General features: G+C 46.3%; 1 protein-coding gene across 1 annotated transcript; it reads right to left on the reverse strand.

The window, feature by feature from the left end:
- Positions 1-7726: 7726 nt before the first annotated feature.
- On the reverse strand, positions 7727-8497 carry LOC141715186 (uncharacterized). Its single transcript, XM_074518665.1, has one exon. The coding sequence runs from the start codon at positions 8495-8497 to the stop codon at positions 7727-7729; it is 771 nt and encodes a 256-aa protein (XP_074374766.1).
- Positions 8498-17355: the final 8858 nt, after the last annotated feature.

Raw genomic sequence — 17355 nt, forward strand, 5'->3', positions numbered from 1 at the left:
TGTAATAGTAGGGTAATAATACAAGAAAAGCAGAGTGTTTACGAGAATGTGTCTATCTTTTGTCTTACTTCACAAGGGTTTTTATACCCGATTCTGCCTTGACTGTCCAGCCGTTACAAATCATTAAGGAGGGAGTGAAAATGGGGCGTTATGTCCCTTATTCTGTCCAACGGTCTGCGAGTAGTGGGCCTTGGCCTAGGCTTCCGTGGGCCTTCGTTTCGCGGGCCCGGAGGTCCTTCGGCCCAGTAGCTTAACCGCATACTGGGCCTTCGTTCGATGGGCCCTGTTGGGCCTATAACCAACATGCCCTGTCCTTCGGTTGGGCCTTCGGGCCGGCCGACGGACACCGGTCTCGGTCCATATTGGGGTGAAGAAACCCTAGGGCGACCGCTTCAGTTCCGCCTCGATCTTCGATCGTACACGTAGCAAGCTTGTGGGGACTTGCAGTGCATTAATGTGACAGCTGTTGGCACGTCGTTTCATGGCTCAATCTCAGCCGTTGAATCCCAACCGTTTTAATCTGGGACGTCTATTTCAAAAACCCCCAAACGTCGCTTTTCTAAATTCATTTTAGGCACCTATATAAGCCCATTTGTGCATTTTCTTTTCTTTTCATCACTTTCAGTTTCTCCACACACAGTGACGAATTGCGGTGAATCTTTCAATCACGGGTAACAGCAGCTCCGTCTTCCCAGATTACCCCATTTCAGTCCAAGAACATCTCCAGATAAGTAAGTCCCTTTTCTTGCTTTTCAGTTGCTTTTTACATTTGCATGCCAGTTTTCTGTGTTTTATGATGTTTGCATGGGGGCTCAATGGTTTTGTTCTGGGTTCATGGGGTTTTTCTGGGTTTTGTGCGTGTGCTATTGTGTTTTTTGGGGGTTTTTGGGCATTTATGGGTAGGTAATAGAAGTTTCTCTGGGTTTTACCAATTTGAGGGGGCCCCACGGGTTTAAAGATGGCATGCGAGGCGTTTTCTGACCAAGAACGTTCTTCGAGATTTCTTGGGTTTAGAACGTCTTTCGGGAGCCGACCCAGAGCGTAAACATGTGGCCCGAAGTGAGATGTTTGCGAAAGGTTTTTTGTAGGCAAGAACATCCTTCGGGATGGCTTGCCCCAGGAGCAACCTTCGGAAACCGCCTCCGGGTTTTTTGTTCGTTCGGTCCTGGGACGTGTACTCGGCTTTTTATTTTTTCTCTTCTATCTGCTAATCCGAGTACATGGACTAATATCTCTCTGTTCCTGATACAGGGACATGGACCGAGCGAACCGCCCCCCAGATTCTTGGGACCCTTTGTCGAACAGCTTGGTGGGAACGTCTTCTATTCACCACGAGCGGACGGGACGAGCCCTTTTTAATTCGTCCGCGGACTATCCTGCGGCCAACAATCGATCAGAACTATCGAAGGGGCGCGTGGTTCAGATGTACGATGGTTATTCCGTCCCTCGAGGGTTCTATTGGTTGTATGCGCCGAGGGAGGGCGAAAGGATCTACGATACTCCCAGGGTGCCGGAGGGATACGGAGGTTGTGCCGTAGGGGTATCGGAAGTGGCCTTCAAGTGTGGCTTAAGGGTGCATCCGTTGAAGCTAATAAAGCACCTTTTCTTCCAGATGGGCATCGCCCTCAGACAGATGGACCCAAATGGGTTCATCTATATTAACTGTTTCCAGAACAGATGTCTTCACGCCGGGATCACACCCAACACTCGTCTATTCTAGTACCATTATGACTTTCGGAAGAACCCGAAGAGTCCCGGTTTTACACCATCGCCCGTCGAGCAGGGCAGCCTGATTGGACGGCGACCAACTCGAACAACAAATCCACTCACACTCATTGGTGCTATGTGAGTGGTCCACGGTTGGATGCCATGTCGGTTTGGCGAGATGTGAATCCCTCGCTGCTTCTTATGCCGAGCCTGACCTTGGAGGAGAAGGAGAATTACACGGCGTTGGTGGACGTCAGTGTGAAGAAGTTGGGTCCCGGAGAGTTTCGGGACAAGGATTGGCTCTTCAGCTTGTGGGGTGGGGGTAACAAAACTTCTTCCTTTGTTTTTTCTTTCATTAGTTTTATCCCATCACCTGTATAATTGTTTGTCCTTGTTATGCATCCGGTTATATATGCTTGGACTGACTTGTTTCCTTTTTGTATTTCAGTGTCTTTGAGAGAGGCTTTGATTGAGAGGAAAAAGGCCAGGGTGGTCGAGAAGAGGGCGGCTGAGGAGCCGGCGAAGAAGGTCGCCGATCGGAGGGCTACGCCAGATCCTTCGGAGGACACAGGCGAGAGGGCTCAGACCGAGAGGGCTTCGCCGCCCCGCCAATCTCATGCGGCTTCTGAGGCCGAGGAAGGGAATGACCTAGAGTACATGGGAGAGGGAATCGTGCGCTCCTATCTCCCAGGGTGGGTCGTGCTCATGTCCGACCACATTGTGTACCCGGCCCGACAATCCACAAAGGAGGTGGCTTCGGACCTATGCCATGGCCTCCAGCTTCCGGTCGATCTTCCGACCTTCGCTTCGGCCTCTGCTACCGAGGCCTGTACGGAGCTTCTGTCCTTCCTGTCCCTGGTACATTTTTTAATTTCTCCCCTTTTTATCTTTCGCCCGTCTTTTTCTCTTCGGCACCTTTTAGTAATGTTTTTTATCTTGTCTTTTTGCAGGCTGCTCCTTGGGCCGCAGCCGTGGAGGATAAAGTCAAGGACATGGAGACTCGGATGGCCAAGGTGAAGGAGTTGGAGAGGAGGGCCACGGCGGCCGAGGAGGAACTTGTAAGGGTGAAAGCCCAGAACGAGGTCGAGGCCACTGGGCTGAAGGAGGACAAATCCCGGCTGAAGAATGAATTGGAGAAGGCGAACCGGAGGATCTCCCATCGTAACGTCCAGCTGAAGAGGTCTCGGAAGGAGCTTCGGAAGAAGCAGAAGCAGGTGGACCGGACGGAGGAGCGCTGCTTCCAGTTCGGCGCTGACTATGTCCTGGAGAAGGCCCATGGCCTGAACTGGGATTATAAGAAGTTGTTGGACGACAGCCTGGAGGATCCTATCGGCCGGCCAGCAGTCGAAGTCCCTCCTGTCTCTTCCGGCGAAGACGAAGAGCTCTCGGATGAAGACCCTCAAGCCTAAGCCTTCAGCACTGAGGTGCTTGATATGACGGAAGATGATCTTGTTGCGAAGTTTGCCATTGGTGTTTCCATGGTCATACCCAACTCTTGCAGCGGCATTCTTCGTTCATCTTTCTGACTTGTATTTTTATTTTTTGTAATCGGTACTCCTACTTTTTGTAATTGGTATTCCTGCCTTCGAGCTTTTGTAATTTAACTACCCTTCGGGCTTTTATATTTTAATGCATCTTTCATCTTTTATCAGCATTGTCTTATTTACTGCTTTTAATAACTGTATCTTTGGTTTCATTCGCCTTAACAATTTTAATGAATCGTCTCTTCGGCATCATTGATGTCTTATCGATTTTAACAAATTGTATTTTTGGCTTCATTTGCCTTAACGATCTTTTTTAATAAAATGAATCGTATCTTCGGCTTGTTCATTCGCCTTAACGATCTTAATGAATTGTATCTTCGGCTTTATCTGCCTTAACAATTTTAATAAAATAAATCGTATCTTCGACTTATTCATTCGCCTTAACGATCTTAATGAATTGTATCTTCGACTTTATTTGCCTTAACAATTTTAATAAAATGAATCGTATCTTCGGCCCTAAGGGTTAAAGGCCGAAGGTGTCTTCGGGCTGTTAATCCTTTTACTGGATTTAGGTGAAGGAACAGGGATGCTGATCTTTCAGCGGTTTCCCCTAGATCAGCATGTCATGGTTCGTTCGTCCAAGAAGAGGTCTTATTCGGGATCGCCCCTAGACCTGGTTTTGGGTCCTTTTTAGAACACATGATTGAGGCCGAAGGACCATGTTCTTCTTTTAGATTGCCCCGGGACAGGGGTTCCTTCGGCGGGTACCTTCGGTCTTTTTAATATCAAATGAATAAGGGGAGACGAATGATAGGGCGTTATTCTAGGATTGCCCTTTAAGGCCCTTAATTCGTGTTTACCATGTTCAAATTGAGTGTTAATAGTGTAGTGAAGGATGTTCGAGTTTTGGGTGATTGCCCCTTATATCTTGTGTTTAATTAACAAATTAGACAAGGGCAGCGGCCGAGGGGTTTATCTTCTTCGGGATCGCCCTCAGATAATACTCAGGCGGCCGCGGCATGTGTAAATAAAGAAATTTGACAGGAAATGCATCTTTATTTATAATCAAATTGTTTACATTTTTCACATATAATTCAAATACAAACTTTCAAGAAATTTCTTACTGATAAAATTTTCGAAGGCGACTAGCGTGCCAAGTGTTTTTGATTGCCTCGCCTGACAGTGTTTCGAGCTTATATGTTTCGCGGCGAACGACCTCGATCACCTTATAGGGCCCTTCCCAGTTAGGTTGGAGCTTTCCTTGTTTAGCCAGCATGGATGCGGCCAATTCCCTTAGGACTAGGTCTCCTACTCCGAAGAACCTTTTTTTCACATTGGAGTCATAGTGTTGTGCCGCTTATAGCAAATACCTCATGTTCCTTTGGTGGGCAGCTTCCCTTTCTTCTTCCAGTAAGTCTACGTTCGCCCTCAACCCGAAGCTATTAGTTTCCACATTATAGGTCTCAGTTTGGTATGATTCTAAACCCACTTCGACAGGAACTAGGGCCTCAGTTCCATAGGCCATTCTGAAAGGAGTTTCTCCCGTTGATGTCTTAGGGGTGGTTCGGTAAGCCCATAAGATCCAAGGGAGTTCTTCCGCCCATCTTCCCTTGGCCTCTCCCAACCTCTTTTTTATCCCTCGAAATATTACTTTGTTTGCCGCTTCGATTGCCCCATTTCCTTGGGGTGGACGACTGAGCTAAATTTCTGTTCAATTCCGAAATGGTGCAGAAACTTACGGAATTTGTTCCCAATAAAATGAGTTCCATTATCTGAGATGCACGTTTTTGGAATGTCAAATCGGAGAATGACCTGTTCCAGGAAGAACTTTTTCGCGGCTTCTTCGGTTATGGATGACAGAGGATGGGCTTCGACCCACTTGGTCATGTAGTCGATGGCGATTATGCAGTACTTTGCTTGCTTCGTGCTAGTTGGTAGTATGTCAACTATGTCCACGGACCATACGGCGAATGGAATAGGGCTTAACACAGAGGTCATTTCTTCTGGGGACTGTTTCGGGACAATGGCGAACAGCTGGCACTGTACACACCTTTTTGCATAGTCACTGGCGTCGGCTCTCAGAGTGGGCCAGAAGAAACCCTGCCGGGGAATTTTAAAGGCGAGCGACCTACCAGCCAGGTGCTCGCCGCAGATTCCTTCATGCACTGCCTCCAGACCTTGTTGCTGTTCTTCGTTGTTCAAACACCGCAGAAGGGGTTGACTGACTGACCAGCGATACATCCGCCCATTAATTATTGTGTAGTTCGATGCTCTGTATTTAATTTTCAGCGCTTCCTTTCGGTCGGGTGGTAGAATGCCTTTCTCTAGAAAGTTCCTGAGGGGGGTCATCCAGTCGCTCCCCTGGTGGATTTTAAGACATTCTTTCTTCTCGATCGAAGGCGTCTTGGCTTCGGTGAGGTAAATAGAACCAGTTAAATTCTGTGTCTCGGCCGAAGCTAGCCTGGAAAGGGCGTCTGCCCTAAAATTATTCTCTCTGCCAATTTTACTTAGTTCAAAGGTTTCAAATGACAAAGAAGCATCACGTACCTTGGCAGCATAGGCTTTCGTTCGGGGATCCCTTTGCTCATATTCCCCCGTGAAGTGTTTCACGACCAACATGGAGTCACTGAAGGCTCTTAGGTGTTTCGCCTCAAGGCTTCGGGCCAACTTCATTCATGCGAGGAGGGCCTCATATTCGGCCTCATTATTTGTCAAAGGGAAGTCGAATATGATGGCTTGGCATATCTCGAATCCTTCGGGGCTGGAGAGGATCAAGCCGACCCCACACTTTTTCCCGGCTACCGACCCATCTACAAAAAGTTTCCACTTCCCTGGGATCCGGATTAGTTGTTCGTCAGGTGAAAGATCCTTCGGACCTGAGAACGTGCATTCAACCATGAAGTCGGCCATAGCCTGGGCCTTAATTGCCATTCGGGGGGTGTATTCGAGATCAAATTCCCCGAGTTCGATGGACCATGCTACGACTCTTCCAGAGGCTTCGGGCCTAGTCAAAATCTTCTTCAGAGGTTGGCTGGTGACAACTTGGACCGTCCGGCCTTGGAAATAATGTCGCAATTTTTAGGAGGCCATAACCAACCCATATGCGAATTTTTCGGCGTTGGGGTACCTTATCTCTGCATCCTTGAGGACATGGGACACGTAGAACACGGGATGCTGATTGCCTTCATAGTTTTTCACAAGGACGGCCCCTAGAGTTCTGTCGGACACGGCTAGATAAAGCTGAAGGGTTTCCTTCGGATCGGGTCTCATCAAGAGTGGTGCCTTTGTTAGATATTCTTTTACTTCTTCGAATGCCTTTTGACATTCGGGCCCCCATTCAAAATTCTTTGACCCTTTGAGCACGGCGAAAAAGGGGAGTGCTTTCTCAGCTGACCGGGAGATGAAACGCCGAAGAGCGGCGATCTGACCCGTCAATTTCTGGATGTCTCTGATGCATTTGGGAGGTTCCATATTAATAACTGTCTCGATCTTCTCTGGGTTCGCCTCTATTCCCCGGGCACTGATCATGTACCCAAGAAACTTGCCACTAGAGACTCCGAAGGTACATTTGTTCGGATTAATCCTCATGTTGTTCTTTCGGAGCGTTTCGAAGCATTCTTTTAAGTCTTCGGCATGATCTTGGAATAATGATTTTACTATCATATCATCCACATATGCTTCCATGTTCCTTCCGATCTGCTCTTTAAAGACCTTGTTCACCATTCGCTGGAACGTGGCTCCAGCGTTCTTCAGTCCGAAGGGCATTTTAATATAAGCATAAGTTCCCTTCGGAGTTATGAACATTGTCTTGGGCACATCCCTATCATTCATAGCAATTTGATGATAACCAGAAAAAGCGTCCAAAAAACTAAGTACCTCATATCCCGCCGTTACGTCTATCAGTTGGTCGATGTTAGGCAAGGGGTAGTGATCCTTCAGACATGCTTTATTGAGGTCCGTATAATCCACGTACATTCTCCATTTCCCATTCGATTTCTTGACAACCACCACATTGGCTAGCCAGTCGGGATACTCAATTTCCTCGATAAATTTGGCTTCTGACAATTTTTCCACTTCGGCCTCTATCACCTTCTGTGGTTTGACTGCAAATGTCCTCTTCTTCTATTTTACCGGCTTGGCCTCGGGCTGCACATTCAAGCAGTGCGTTGCCGTCTTGGGATCCAGTCCAGGCATGTCTTCCGGCCCCCAGGCGAATACATCATGGTATTGCCGAATGACAGCTATTACCTTGGTCTTCAGATCCGACCCCATATTTTTCCCAATCCAAACCATTTTTCCCGAATGGCCCGCGTACAATACCACTTCTTCGGTCTCGGCTGCGGGTTCGGCGATCGGGCTCGAGAGATCGGCCCCAAACTTCTCTAACTCGATGTTCAATGTTTCCCGGCTTCTGCTGGGTTCAGACTCTGCCCGCTTCCTCTTCCCGGTTCCATCCGGTCCTTTATATTCCTGATCCCTCTTAAGGTCTTCGAGCATTATGATTCGGGCGGTTTTCTGATCGCCCCTCATTTCTCCTACCCCTTTCTCAGTGGGGAACTTAAGTTTAAGTGAGGTATAGACTCCACTATTTTGAAGGTTGATAAGAAGGGCCTGCCGAATATTGCATTGTACGGGCTTTCGATCCGAACTACATAGAACTTCACCAGCTTTTTAATGGTATATGGCAACTTGCCTAGGAGGACTGGTAGAGTAATCGTTCCTTCGAACTGAATGAGATGCCCTCCGATGACATAAAGGGGAGCCTCGTTGCAGGGCTCTAGTTGCTCTCCGGCCAAGTTCATCTTGCAGTAGGTTTTGTGGAACAGTATGTTGGCCGAGCTGCCTGTATCCACCATTACTTTCCATATTTTATTCTGCCCGATAATAGGATTGATGATTAGAGGATTCTCGTGCGGGTGAATGACATCCTCGTAATCTTCGGTGCTGAAGGTCATGGGCATATGGGGCTTTGCTTTCCCGAACTGATACAGGTTGTACACCTGCCGGGCATACTTCTTTTTTGCTGTCTTACTATCCTTATCCAGGATGCTTCCCCCAGATATAGTTTTTACTTCACCCCTTATCCTGTCCCTTCGCTCTGGCTCATCGGCCTCTATCTCCTCCTCTTGGTTCTCCTTCGGGCCCAACCTATCTCTAAGATCTCGGATGAATTGATTAAGCTCGCCGTCTTTGATCATGCGCTCAATGAGCTTTGTGAGGTGATAGCACTCATCGGTGTTATGCCCCTTGTCCCTGTGATAGTCGCAGTACTTATCGGGGTTTTTCTTGTGGTTCGGGACCTTCATCTGGGCGGGGTGAACGAATCATGGCTTGCCCTTTATCTCATGGAGAATCTTGGAGATCGGCGCATTCAACGGAGTGAACACGACCGAATCTCTATCTCGACGCCGTTCGGCCCCTCGATCTGTTTCTTTCCTTCCTTCTTTCCTACTATCCCTCCGGTCAGATCCTGATCTTGAGCCCTCATATCTGTTGGCTCGCTTTGATCAGTCGTCTCTTCTTGAATATTTATACCCCCAATAGTTTCCATCTTTCGGCGAATATTCTCGCCTCTTACATATATATCATTCAGGGATTTTGGGGGAAAATCGTAAAGAGATGAGCGAAGCTTTTTACCTTTATAGGGATCCAGCCCCGCCGTTAGGAAGCCCATTGCTTTGATTTTATCCAGGTTAGTGACCATTCCTGCTTCTTCCTTGAATCGAGCGAGATAATCCCCCAGCTCTTCATTCGCCCTCTGTCGGCAGTGGACCAGAGCTTCAGTATCCTTCGCCTTTCGGCATATGTGCGAGTAGTACTTCAAGAACTTCCTCTTCAGCTGCTCGTAGGACCCGATGGACCGAGGTTTTAGGGACTTGTACCACATTGACGCAGACCCTTTGAGATAAGTCTTGAACATTTTGCACAACATGATATCATTGTGGCCCATCCCAACTGATAGGGATAAATAAATCCTGATTACATAATTAAATATTACAGTTTGGGCTGCAAGGCCCAATAAGAAGATGTATGACATTCAGACCAGAAAGGTTAACATGTTGATCAGGCCTGATGGACCAGATCAGGCCTGATGGAACAAAGAAGGCCCAAAAACCCTGATTATTTATTAATTTTGTAATTAATAAATAAGGGAGAAAAACAGCTATTAAGATAAGTCCTAGTGGGGATATAAATCCTTGTAGAATGGCCTCCAAGGAACCTCATGGGATAAAGAATCAGCTTCCTACTCCCTAGGACTCCTAAGTCTATCCTAATTCAGAGACTTGACCACCAAGTCTCCTATACCAAGTCCAATTCAAGGACTCCCACATCTATATAAGGGGCCTCACCCCACAAATCAGAACTACGTTTTTTTGGCTTGATTTTCTAATTCACAGAGATACGTAGGCATCTAATAAAGGCAAAGTTAAGCTACAAAACACGAGAGCAACCATTAAAGGCCTTGAGCTCCCGTACCTTAGTAATAAATACAGCAATTATATATATTAGTTTTTTATCCATAACATTTGGCACCGTCTGTGGGAAAGCACAACAACAAACATGGTGAGAACACGGAGAACAATTAGAGCTCTGGAAGAAGGAACACCATCGGGGACAACCCAGGTGATTTCATCAACCGTGGAGATGCCTCCCCACTCAACTTATGCATCTAATCAAGCGGAAGCCCATATAGGGGCAACTCAACCTCAGCCACAAGGGACGACTTCCCCGACTATTCAAGGAAGTGGATATGCTGGGCGAAGTGAAGCACGAGGGCAATCGCCCCCCTATATACGAGGTTTGGCTCCTATCCCCGAGGATCGGGAATTTTCTGGTCCTTACACCGAGAGAGACTCCGAATCTTCAGATGATAAAGTGGCCCCAAGAAGGAGGCATCCTGGCAAAGAGCCGATGGCCGATGGAAGGCAACGCCCTCAAAGCACCCAAGGGGCGAATCCCCAAGAAGTGCAGGAAAGGATCAGGGCTCATGAGGCCGAGATCCAAAGGCTGAGGTGTGACTTGGAGGCTCACCAGGCCACCAGACCCCAGATACCTCCTAGCGGGAGAAATCCTCTTCCTGTTATAGACCTGGATGGTCCGGTACGGAGAAGGGCTGTTATCCCAAGAACTGATCCAAGCAATCTCCTTCCCCTTGAAGATCCTGATGATCCAACTCCACCCTTCACTGAAGAGATAATGAATGCCCATATCTCAAGGAAATTCAAGATGCCCACTATCAAAGCCTATGATGGCATGGGAGACCCCGCTAATCATGTTAGGACATTCTCTAATGCACTGCTGCTGCAACCCGTGAATGATGCTATAAAGTGTCGGGCCTTCCCTCAAACCCTGTCGGGTATGGCTCAAAGATGGTACAGTCGCTTGCCCCTAAACTCTTTTGGATCGTTCAGAGAATTAAGTCAGGCTTTTATTAAGCAATTCATCAGTGGGAGAGTCCATGAGAAAAGTTCAGCATCTCTTATGAGTATTGTGCAGGGAGCTAAGGAATCCTTGAGAGATTATCTGAATCATTTCACAAAGGAGGCTTTAAAAGTCCCGGACCTTGATGATAAGGTAGCCATGATAGCACTGCAACAAGGAACTAGGGATGAGTTTTTCAAGATGTCCTTGGCCAAACATCCCCCTGAAAGCATGTTGCAGCTCCAAGAGAGGGCATGGAAGTATATCAAGGTTGAAGAAAGTATGAGGAAGACCGTAGTAAGTAATGAGCCCACCGGAAACAAGAAGCGGAAAACTGATTTAGAATATATTGCTAAGGACAAGTATCCTAGAACCGAACAAAATTCTGATTCAACCCCCAAGAAGGGAGGACCTGGGCAAAAGTTCACTGAATATGCTAAGCTGAATGCTCCTAGAAGCCAGATTTTGATGAAGATTGAGAAAAATAGAGATATTCGCTGGCCTAAGCCCTTGAAGGCTGATCCCGCAAAACTAGATAAGAGCAGGTATTGCAGATTTCACAAAGATGTTGGCTATGACACCGATGAGTGTAGGCAATTGAAAGACGAAATTGAGTTTTTGATTCGAAAAGGAAGATTGAACAAGTATAATGGAGAAGGAGGGGACATGAATAATAATGGAAGGAAGAACTTTGAAGATCGTAGGAGAGACCAAGACGATCAGGGGCGGAATCCCCAACCTAGATGGCCGGTTATAAATGCAATTTTTGGAGGGCCGCGACCTCGAGGGCCTGTGATAAACACGATCTTTGGGGGTCCAACTGCTGCTGGATTGTCCAAAAATTCCAGAAAGGCATATACTAGAGAGGTTATGCATATTGTTGGAGAAGCCCCGAAGAGGGCCAAGACAGAAGTAACATTGGCTTTTGATGATTCTGACCTAGAGGGTGTAAAGTTTCCTCATGACGACCCGCTGGTCATAACACCGATAATAGGAAATAGCCTGGTTAAGAGGGTCCTTGTGGATAATGGTGCTTCTGTGGATATCTTGCTCCACAACACCGGGGTATAACGACTCCTAGTTGACACCAACCGACATGCCGATATATGGATTTGCTGGAGTAGAATGTCCTGTAGAAGGGATAATCAAGTTGCCAACCACCATAGGTACGGAACCAAGGCAAACAACGCAGATGTTGGATTTTGTGGTAGTAAAGGCTAGTTCAACCTATAATGCTATCATGGGAAGAACAGGGATACATGCCTTCAAGGCAGTCCCTTCTTCCTACCATTCAGTCATGAAGTTTCCCACCCGGAACGGGATTGGTGAAGAGAGAGGAGATCAAAAAATGGCTAGAAGTTGTTATGTGGCCTCTTTGAGGGCAGATGAAGTGGGGGGGGGGGGTAGGTTCTTCCTATTGAAGATATGGATGTCCGAGAAAATGACGAGAAGAGAGGAAAGCCAGCAGAAGACTTGGTTTCGGTTCCTTTAAACCCCGAGAATCCTGAGAGGATGACTTTCATTGGAGCCACATTAGAGGAGCCCCTTAGAGGGAAGTTGGTGAAATTTTTGCAAGAAAATAGTGATGTGTTTGCGTGGTCAGCAGCTGATATGCCAGGCATAGACCCGAAGCTGATTACTCACAAGTTAAACGTGGATCCAAGCCGGAAGACAGTGAAACAAAAGAAAAGAATTTTTGCCCCGGAAAGACAAGAGGCTATAAAACAGGAAGTAGAAAAGCTCTTAGAGGCTGGTTTCATTGGGGATATTCAATTTTCGGAGTGGTTAGCAAACCCTGTAATGGTGAAGAAGGCTAATGGGAAGTGGAGGATGTGTATAGACTTCACTGATCTGAATGATGCATGCCCTAAAGACTGTTTTTCGTTGCCAAGGATTGATACTTTGATTGATGCCACTACTGGGCATGAGATGCTGAGTTTCATGGATGGATTTAGCGGATACAACCAGATCAAAATGCATAAGGATGACATTCCAAAGGTATCATTCATCACTGACTTTGGTGTTTATTGTTATCTTGTTATGGCATTTGGTCTTAAGAATGCAGGAGCCACCTATCAAAGGTTGGTAAATAAAATTTTTAAGGACCTTATTGGTAAGACTATGGAAGTCTATGTTGATGACATGTTAGTCAAGAGTCTGGCAAAGACTGATCATATAACCCATTTGAGGGAAGCTTTTGAGGTTCTGAGGTACCATAAGATGATGTTAAACCCTACAAAATGTGCTTTCGGAGTAGGATCTGGAAAATTTTTGGGATTAATGGTCTCCAAGAGAGGGATAGAGGCTAACCCCGACAAAATAAAGGCAATCCTAGACATGGAACCACCAAAAACCGTCAAGGATGTTCAGAAGCTCACAGGAAAGGTTGCTGTGCTAGGACAATTTATCTCCAAGTCAGGAGACAAGTGCCTGTCATTCTTCAAGTCACTAAGGAACATCAAGGACTTTGTATGGAATGAGGAAAACCAGAAGGCATTCGAAGAGTTAAAGAAATATATGGCTCAGGCCCCGTTGTTGGCCAAACCATCTTTGAATGAAGTTTTATTCTTGTACTTGGCTGTTTCAGAGAGCGCCTTGAGCGCGGTGTTGGTTAAGGAGGAGCTGAAAGTCCAAAAATCCGTATATTATGTCAGCAAAATTCTGCATGATGCTGAATTGAATTATTCAACTATTGAGAAATTTGCTCTAGCCTTGGTAATGGCTTCGAGAAAACTGCGTCCTTACTTTCAGGCTCATCAGATTGAGGTGCTAACAAATCAACCACTGAGAAATATCATTCACAGTCCCAAGGCAAGTGGGAGATTGATTAAGTGGGCAATAGAGCTGGGAGAGTTCGACCTCAAGTATAAGCCGCGAACGGCAATAAAAGCCCAGGCGCTAGCTGACTTCGTGGTGGAATGTACCATACCCAACCAAGAAGTCGGGGGGCAGGAAGATACCATACCGCAAGATAAGGGAGTCGATAATGGGGACAGAGAGAAGGATGATAGGGAGAAAGAGTATTGGGTTCTCTATTTTGATGGAGCATCAAAAACAAACTCCAGTGGAGCAGGATTGGTATTATAAAGCCCTGATGGGTTCTTAATTGAGTATGCTATGAAGCTAGACTTCCCAACCACAAACAATGAGGCAGAATATGATGCCCTGATAGCTGGCCTTGGCCTAGCTGGGACACTTAGAGTCAAAAACTTAAAGGTCCGTGGAGACTCGAAACTGATCATATCCCAGGTATAGGGAGAATTTGAGGCAAGGGATGATACGATGACTAAGTATGTCCGTCTAGTAAGGGCTGTGATGGCCCAATTTAATGAATGCCATATTGAACACATTCCAAGGGAAGAAAATGCTAAGGCAGATGCGTTATCAAAGTTTGCTTCATCTTAGATAGAAGAAAGTTCAGGAAGTGTGTACTTCCGTGTTTTGAAGACACGAAGCATAGATGTTAAGCTTGTGGCTCCCATAAGCCTGAGGACGTCATGGATTGATCCCATCAAGGATCACATTCAAACCGGTTGGTTTCCAAGCGATGCAACTGAAGCACGGAAGTTGACTGTTCGAGCACTAAGGTACTCTTTGATAGATGGGCATCTGTATAAAAGATCTTTCGTGGTTCCTTACTTGAGGTGTCTCAGGCCCGATGAGGCACGCTTGGCTCTGGAGGAAGTGCATGAAGGTATTTGTGGGCAACACTTAGGGGGCAGGGCCTTGGCTTATAAGATAACCCGTTTAGGCTTCTATTGGCCAGAAATGATGGCTGATGCCAAAGAATATGTGAAAAAGTGTGATCGCTGTCAGAAGCATGCACCAGTTGTTAGACAACCCCCCGAGATGCTGACCTCTATCAACTCGCCTATTCCCTTTGCTATGTGGGGGATGGATATTCTAGGGCCTTTCCCCATGGCCACGGCACAAAGAAAGTTCCTGATTGTAGCCATTGATTATTTCATCAAATGGATTGAAGCCTAACCTTTGGCCAAGATCACAACTAAGCAGGTTGCACAATTCCTGTGGGAAAATATTCTGTGCCGGTATGGAATTCCCCGTATCCTAGTCACCGACAATGGAACACAGTTTAACAACGAGGAATTTAAGAAGTATTGTGAAGAAAATGAAATTGAGTTACGGTTCACTCTGTTGCTCACCCGCAAGCCAATGGGCAAGCGGAGGTAGCAAATCGAATACTCTTGGATGGACTAAAGAAGAGGATCGAGAAATCAAGAAATAATTGGGTGGATGAGATACTTCCAATATTATGGGCCTATAGGACTACCTGTAGAGTCACTACTGGAGCAACCCCCTTCATGTTGGCATATGGGGCATAAGCAGTTGTTCCCGTGGAGATATCATATTCTTCTCCAAGGATTCAGGCTTTCAATGCTGAGGAAAATGCAGGAAGGACAAAGGTTGGCTCTGGACTTAATCGATGAAGTGCGAGATGGGGCACATGCAAAGATAGTAGGGTATCAGAAGAAGGCTTCATTCGACTACAACCTAAGGGTTAAAGAAAGGTTCTTTAAACAAGGTGACGTAGTCTTGAGGAAGATAGAAGCTTCTGGGGTAGGACAGAAAGGGAAGCTTGCCCTGAATTGGGAAGGGCCATACAAAGTCAAGAGCGTTCAAGGTAGAGAAACCTACAAGCTGGAGACAAAGGATGGTTTTGAAGTCCCAAGAACTTGGCATGCACAAAACCTGAAGGTTTACTATGTGTAGGGCAATTGAATACGATTCTCACTTGTCTGGATGACAAGTAGGTTGAAAAGCACCTTGAAGCTTTGCTTGCATAGGATTTTATATTCCAGTAGAATTTACATTGTCAAGTTATTATTGTTAAGGGTCGAACCCATATTATGTAAGGTTTTTGAAAAACCAGACTTCAAATTGAAGAGTTCGAAATTATTTCAACCTATGGATGTTTGAGTTGTGATAGTACTTGTGTGGCCAATTAGTTCAAGTTTGAATGCATATTAAAGTATCGGAAAGATAAAGGAGAAAGATGCGAATAAGGAAAGTAGCATATAAAATAACCCCGGAGGGTAATAAGTATTGATACAAATAAAAGTCCAGACACAAGTTAAGGATAAAATTACAAAATGAAAAAACTACTCCTCCATGCGGGAGCCTTCATTTTCTTACTCCTTATCAGCACCTTCAGCATCCTTCGCAGGAGAAGCGGGAGGAGAAGCAGTGTTAGGATCCAAGATGCGATCATCCGGCCGAGGGGAGTTGAAGAGGGCATCTATGCTGTCCTCCGTCTCAGCCTGCTCAGGACTTATAAAGTCCTTAGGGTCGACTAAGCCCGGATGCCTCTCAGAAACCGCCTTTACGGCCGCATCCCATCCCTGAGTAAACTGTAGGGAATAAAGACCCTCATCATGAATCTCCATGAGATTCTTAAACTTATCAGAATCCATGTAGTCATCAATGAGCTTATCCTTATCGCTCCTAAGTTTCACCAGCTCAGAATGAGCCTCAGCCAACTCCTCCTTCTTCGTGTCCAGCTTCTTCTCCAGGACCTTGGCTCTCTCCTCCCATTTCTTCATCTCCTTCTCAAACCCATCAGAGTTACCCTTCCAGGACCTAGCCTGATGGAGGGCCTCCTGGAAGTAGGTGTTACTCTGCAAAGAAATATGAGTTAACACAAGTTCGTTGAAATACGAGAAAATTGGAATTCAAAGAAAAAAGAAAAAAGAAAGTTACCGCAGCTTGGGCTTGAGAACCCAGAAGCTCAATAGTCTCGATATCACTCCCCGTAATAATGTCAGTAAAATCGTGGGGAGTGATGGAATGGTACGACCAATCCTTAGCATGTTTGGTGGATCCAACCACCGTATCGCTCCTCCTGAAGCCCCAGTTAGGCCTGAAGGAATGTGCCTTAAGTGGAGGATCCACATCGTCCCCCAGCTCGACCACCGGGACGTGGGGCTTAAGGAAAGTAGGACCGTCAGGCTTGCTCCTGGGGTCCCTGTTTAGCTTCGCCCTCTTCTGGCGGCCAGACTCCTCTTCCTTGGGCCTGTTGACGTTATTGATGGCCTCGCAAGCTGAAAGAAAAAGATAGAAGGAATATTAAATTGCAGGAGATAAAATGTTACAGTTAAAGGGAAGGAAAAATAGCTATCCAGTTATAAATTTACCCTTATCACTGGCCTGAGAGAGAGACAAACTTTCTTCAAGGAAAACTCCTCTAAGAGGGTCCAGGTGTCTGTTTTCCCATCATCTGAAATTAAGGCTTGATAGGCCACCTCCTCCTCATCAGATAACCTAATGCTACCTGGACTCCCATCTGACACTTTGCAAAAGGGCTTACGGAAGAGTGTGGCCCAATCACCCCCGACCCAGTTCAGCCTAACGAACTCATCCCTCCATTTGGGGTTATTCTCAACTATGGAATTACTATCAAAGATATGGGGAATTTTGGGCCGTTGACGAATTAAAACCCAACCCGGTTGACTCATGGAGCTATTATAGAATTGGAAAACTTTCCTAAAGACAACTACGGAAAGAGGAAAATTATCTCTAAGACAAAGGACCATAAAACAGATAATGTTCCTCCAAGCATTAGGAGGGAGTTGACAAGGGTTGATTTGCACATCAGCGAGTAATCGAGGAATAAATTCATGGAATGGGAACCTAAGACCTGCGGTCAGGGCTCCTCGATAAATAAACAAGGTATCCCCCTCCCAGTTACATGTCCTATCCCCAGGGGCGGCTGGAGTAATCCTAA

The sequence above is a fragment of the Apium graveolens genome, chromosome 3 (genome assembly GCF_009905375.1).
Source record: "Apium graveolens cultivar Ventura chromosome 3, ASM990537v1, whole genome shotgun sequence".
Lineage (NCBI taxonomy): Eukaryota > Viridiplantae > Streptophyta > Magnoliopsida > Apiales > Apiaceae > Apium > Apium graveolens.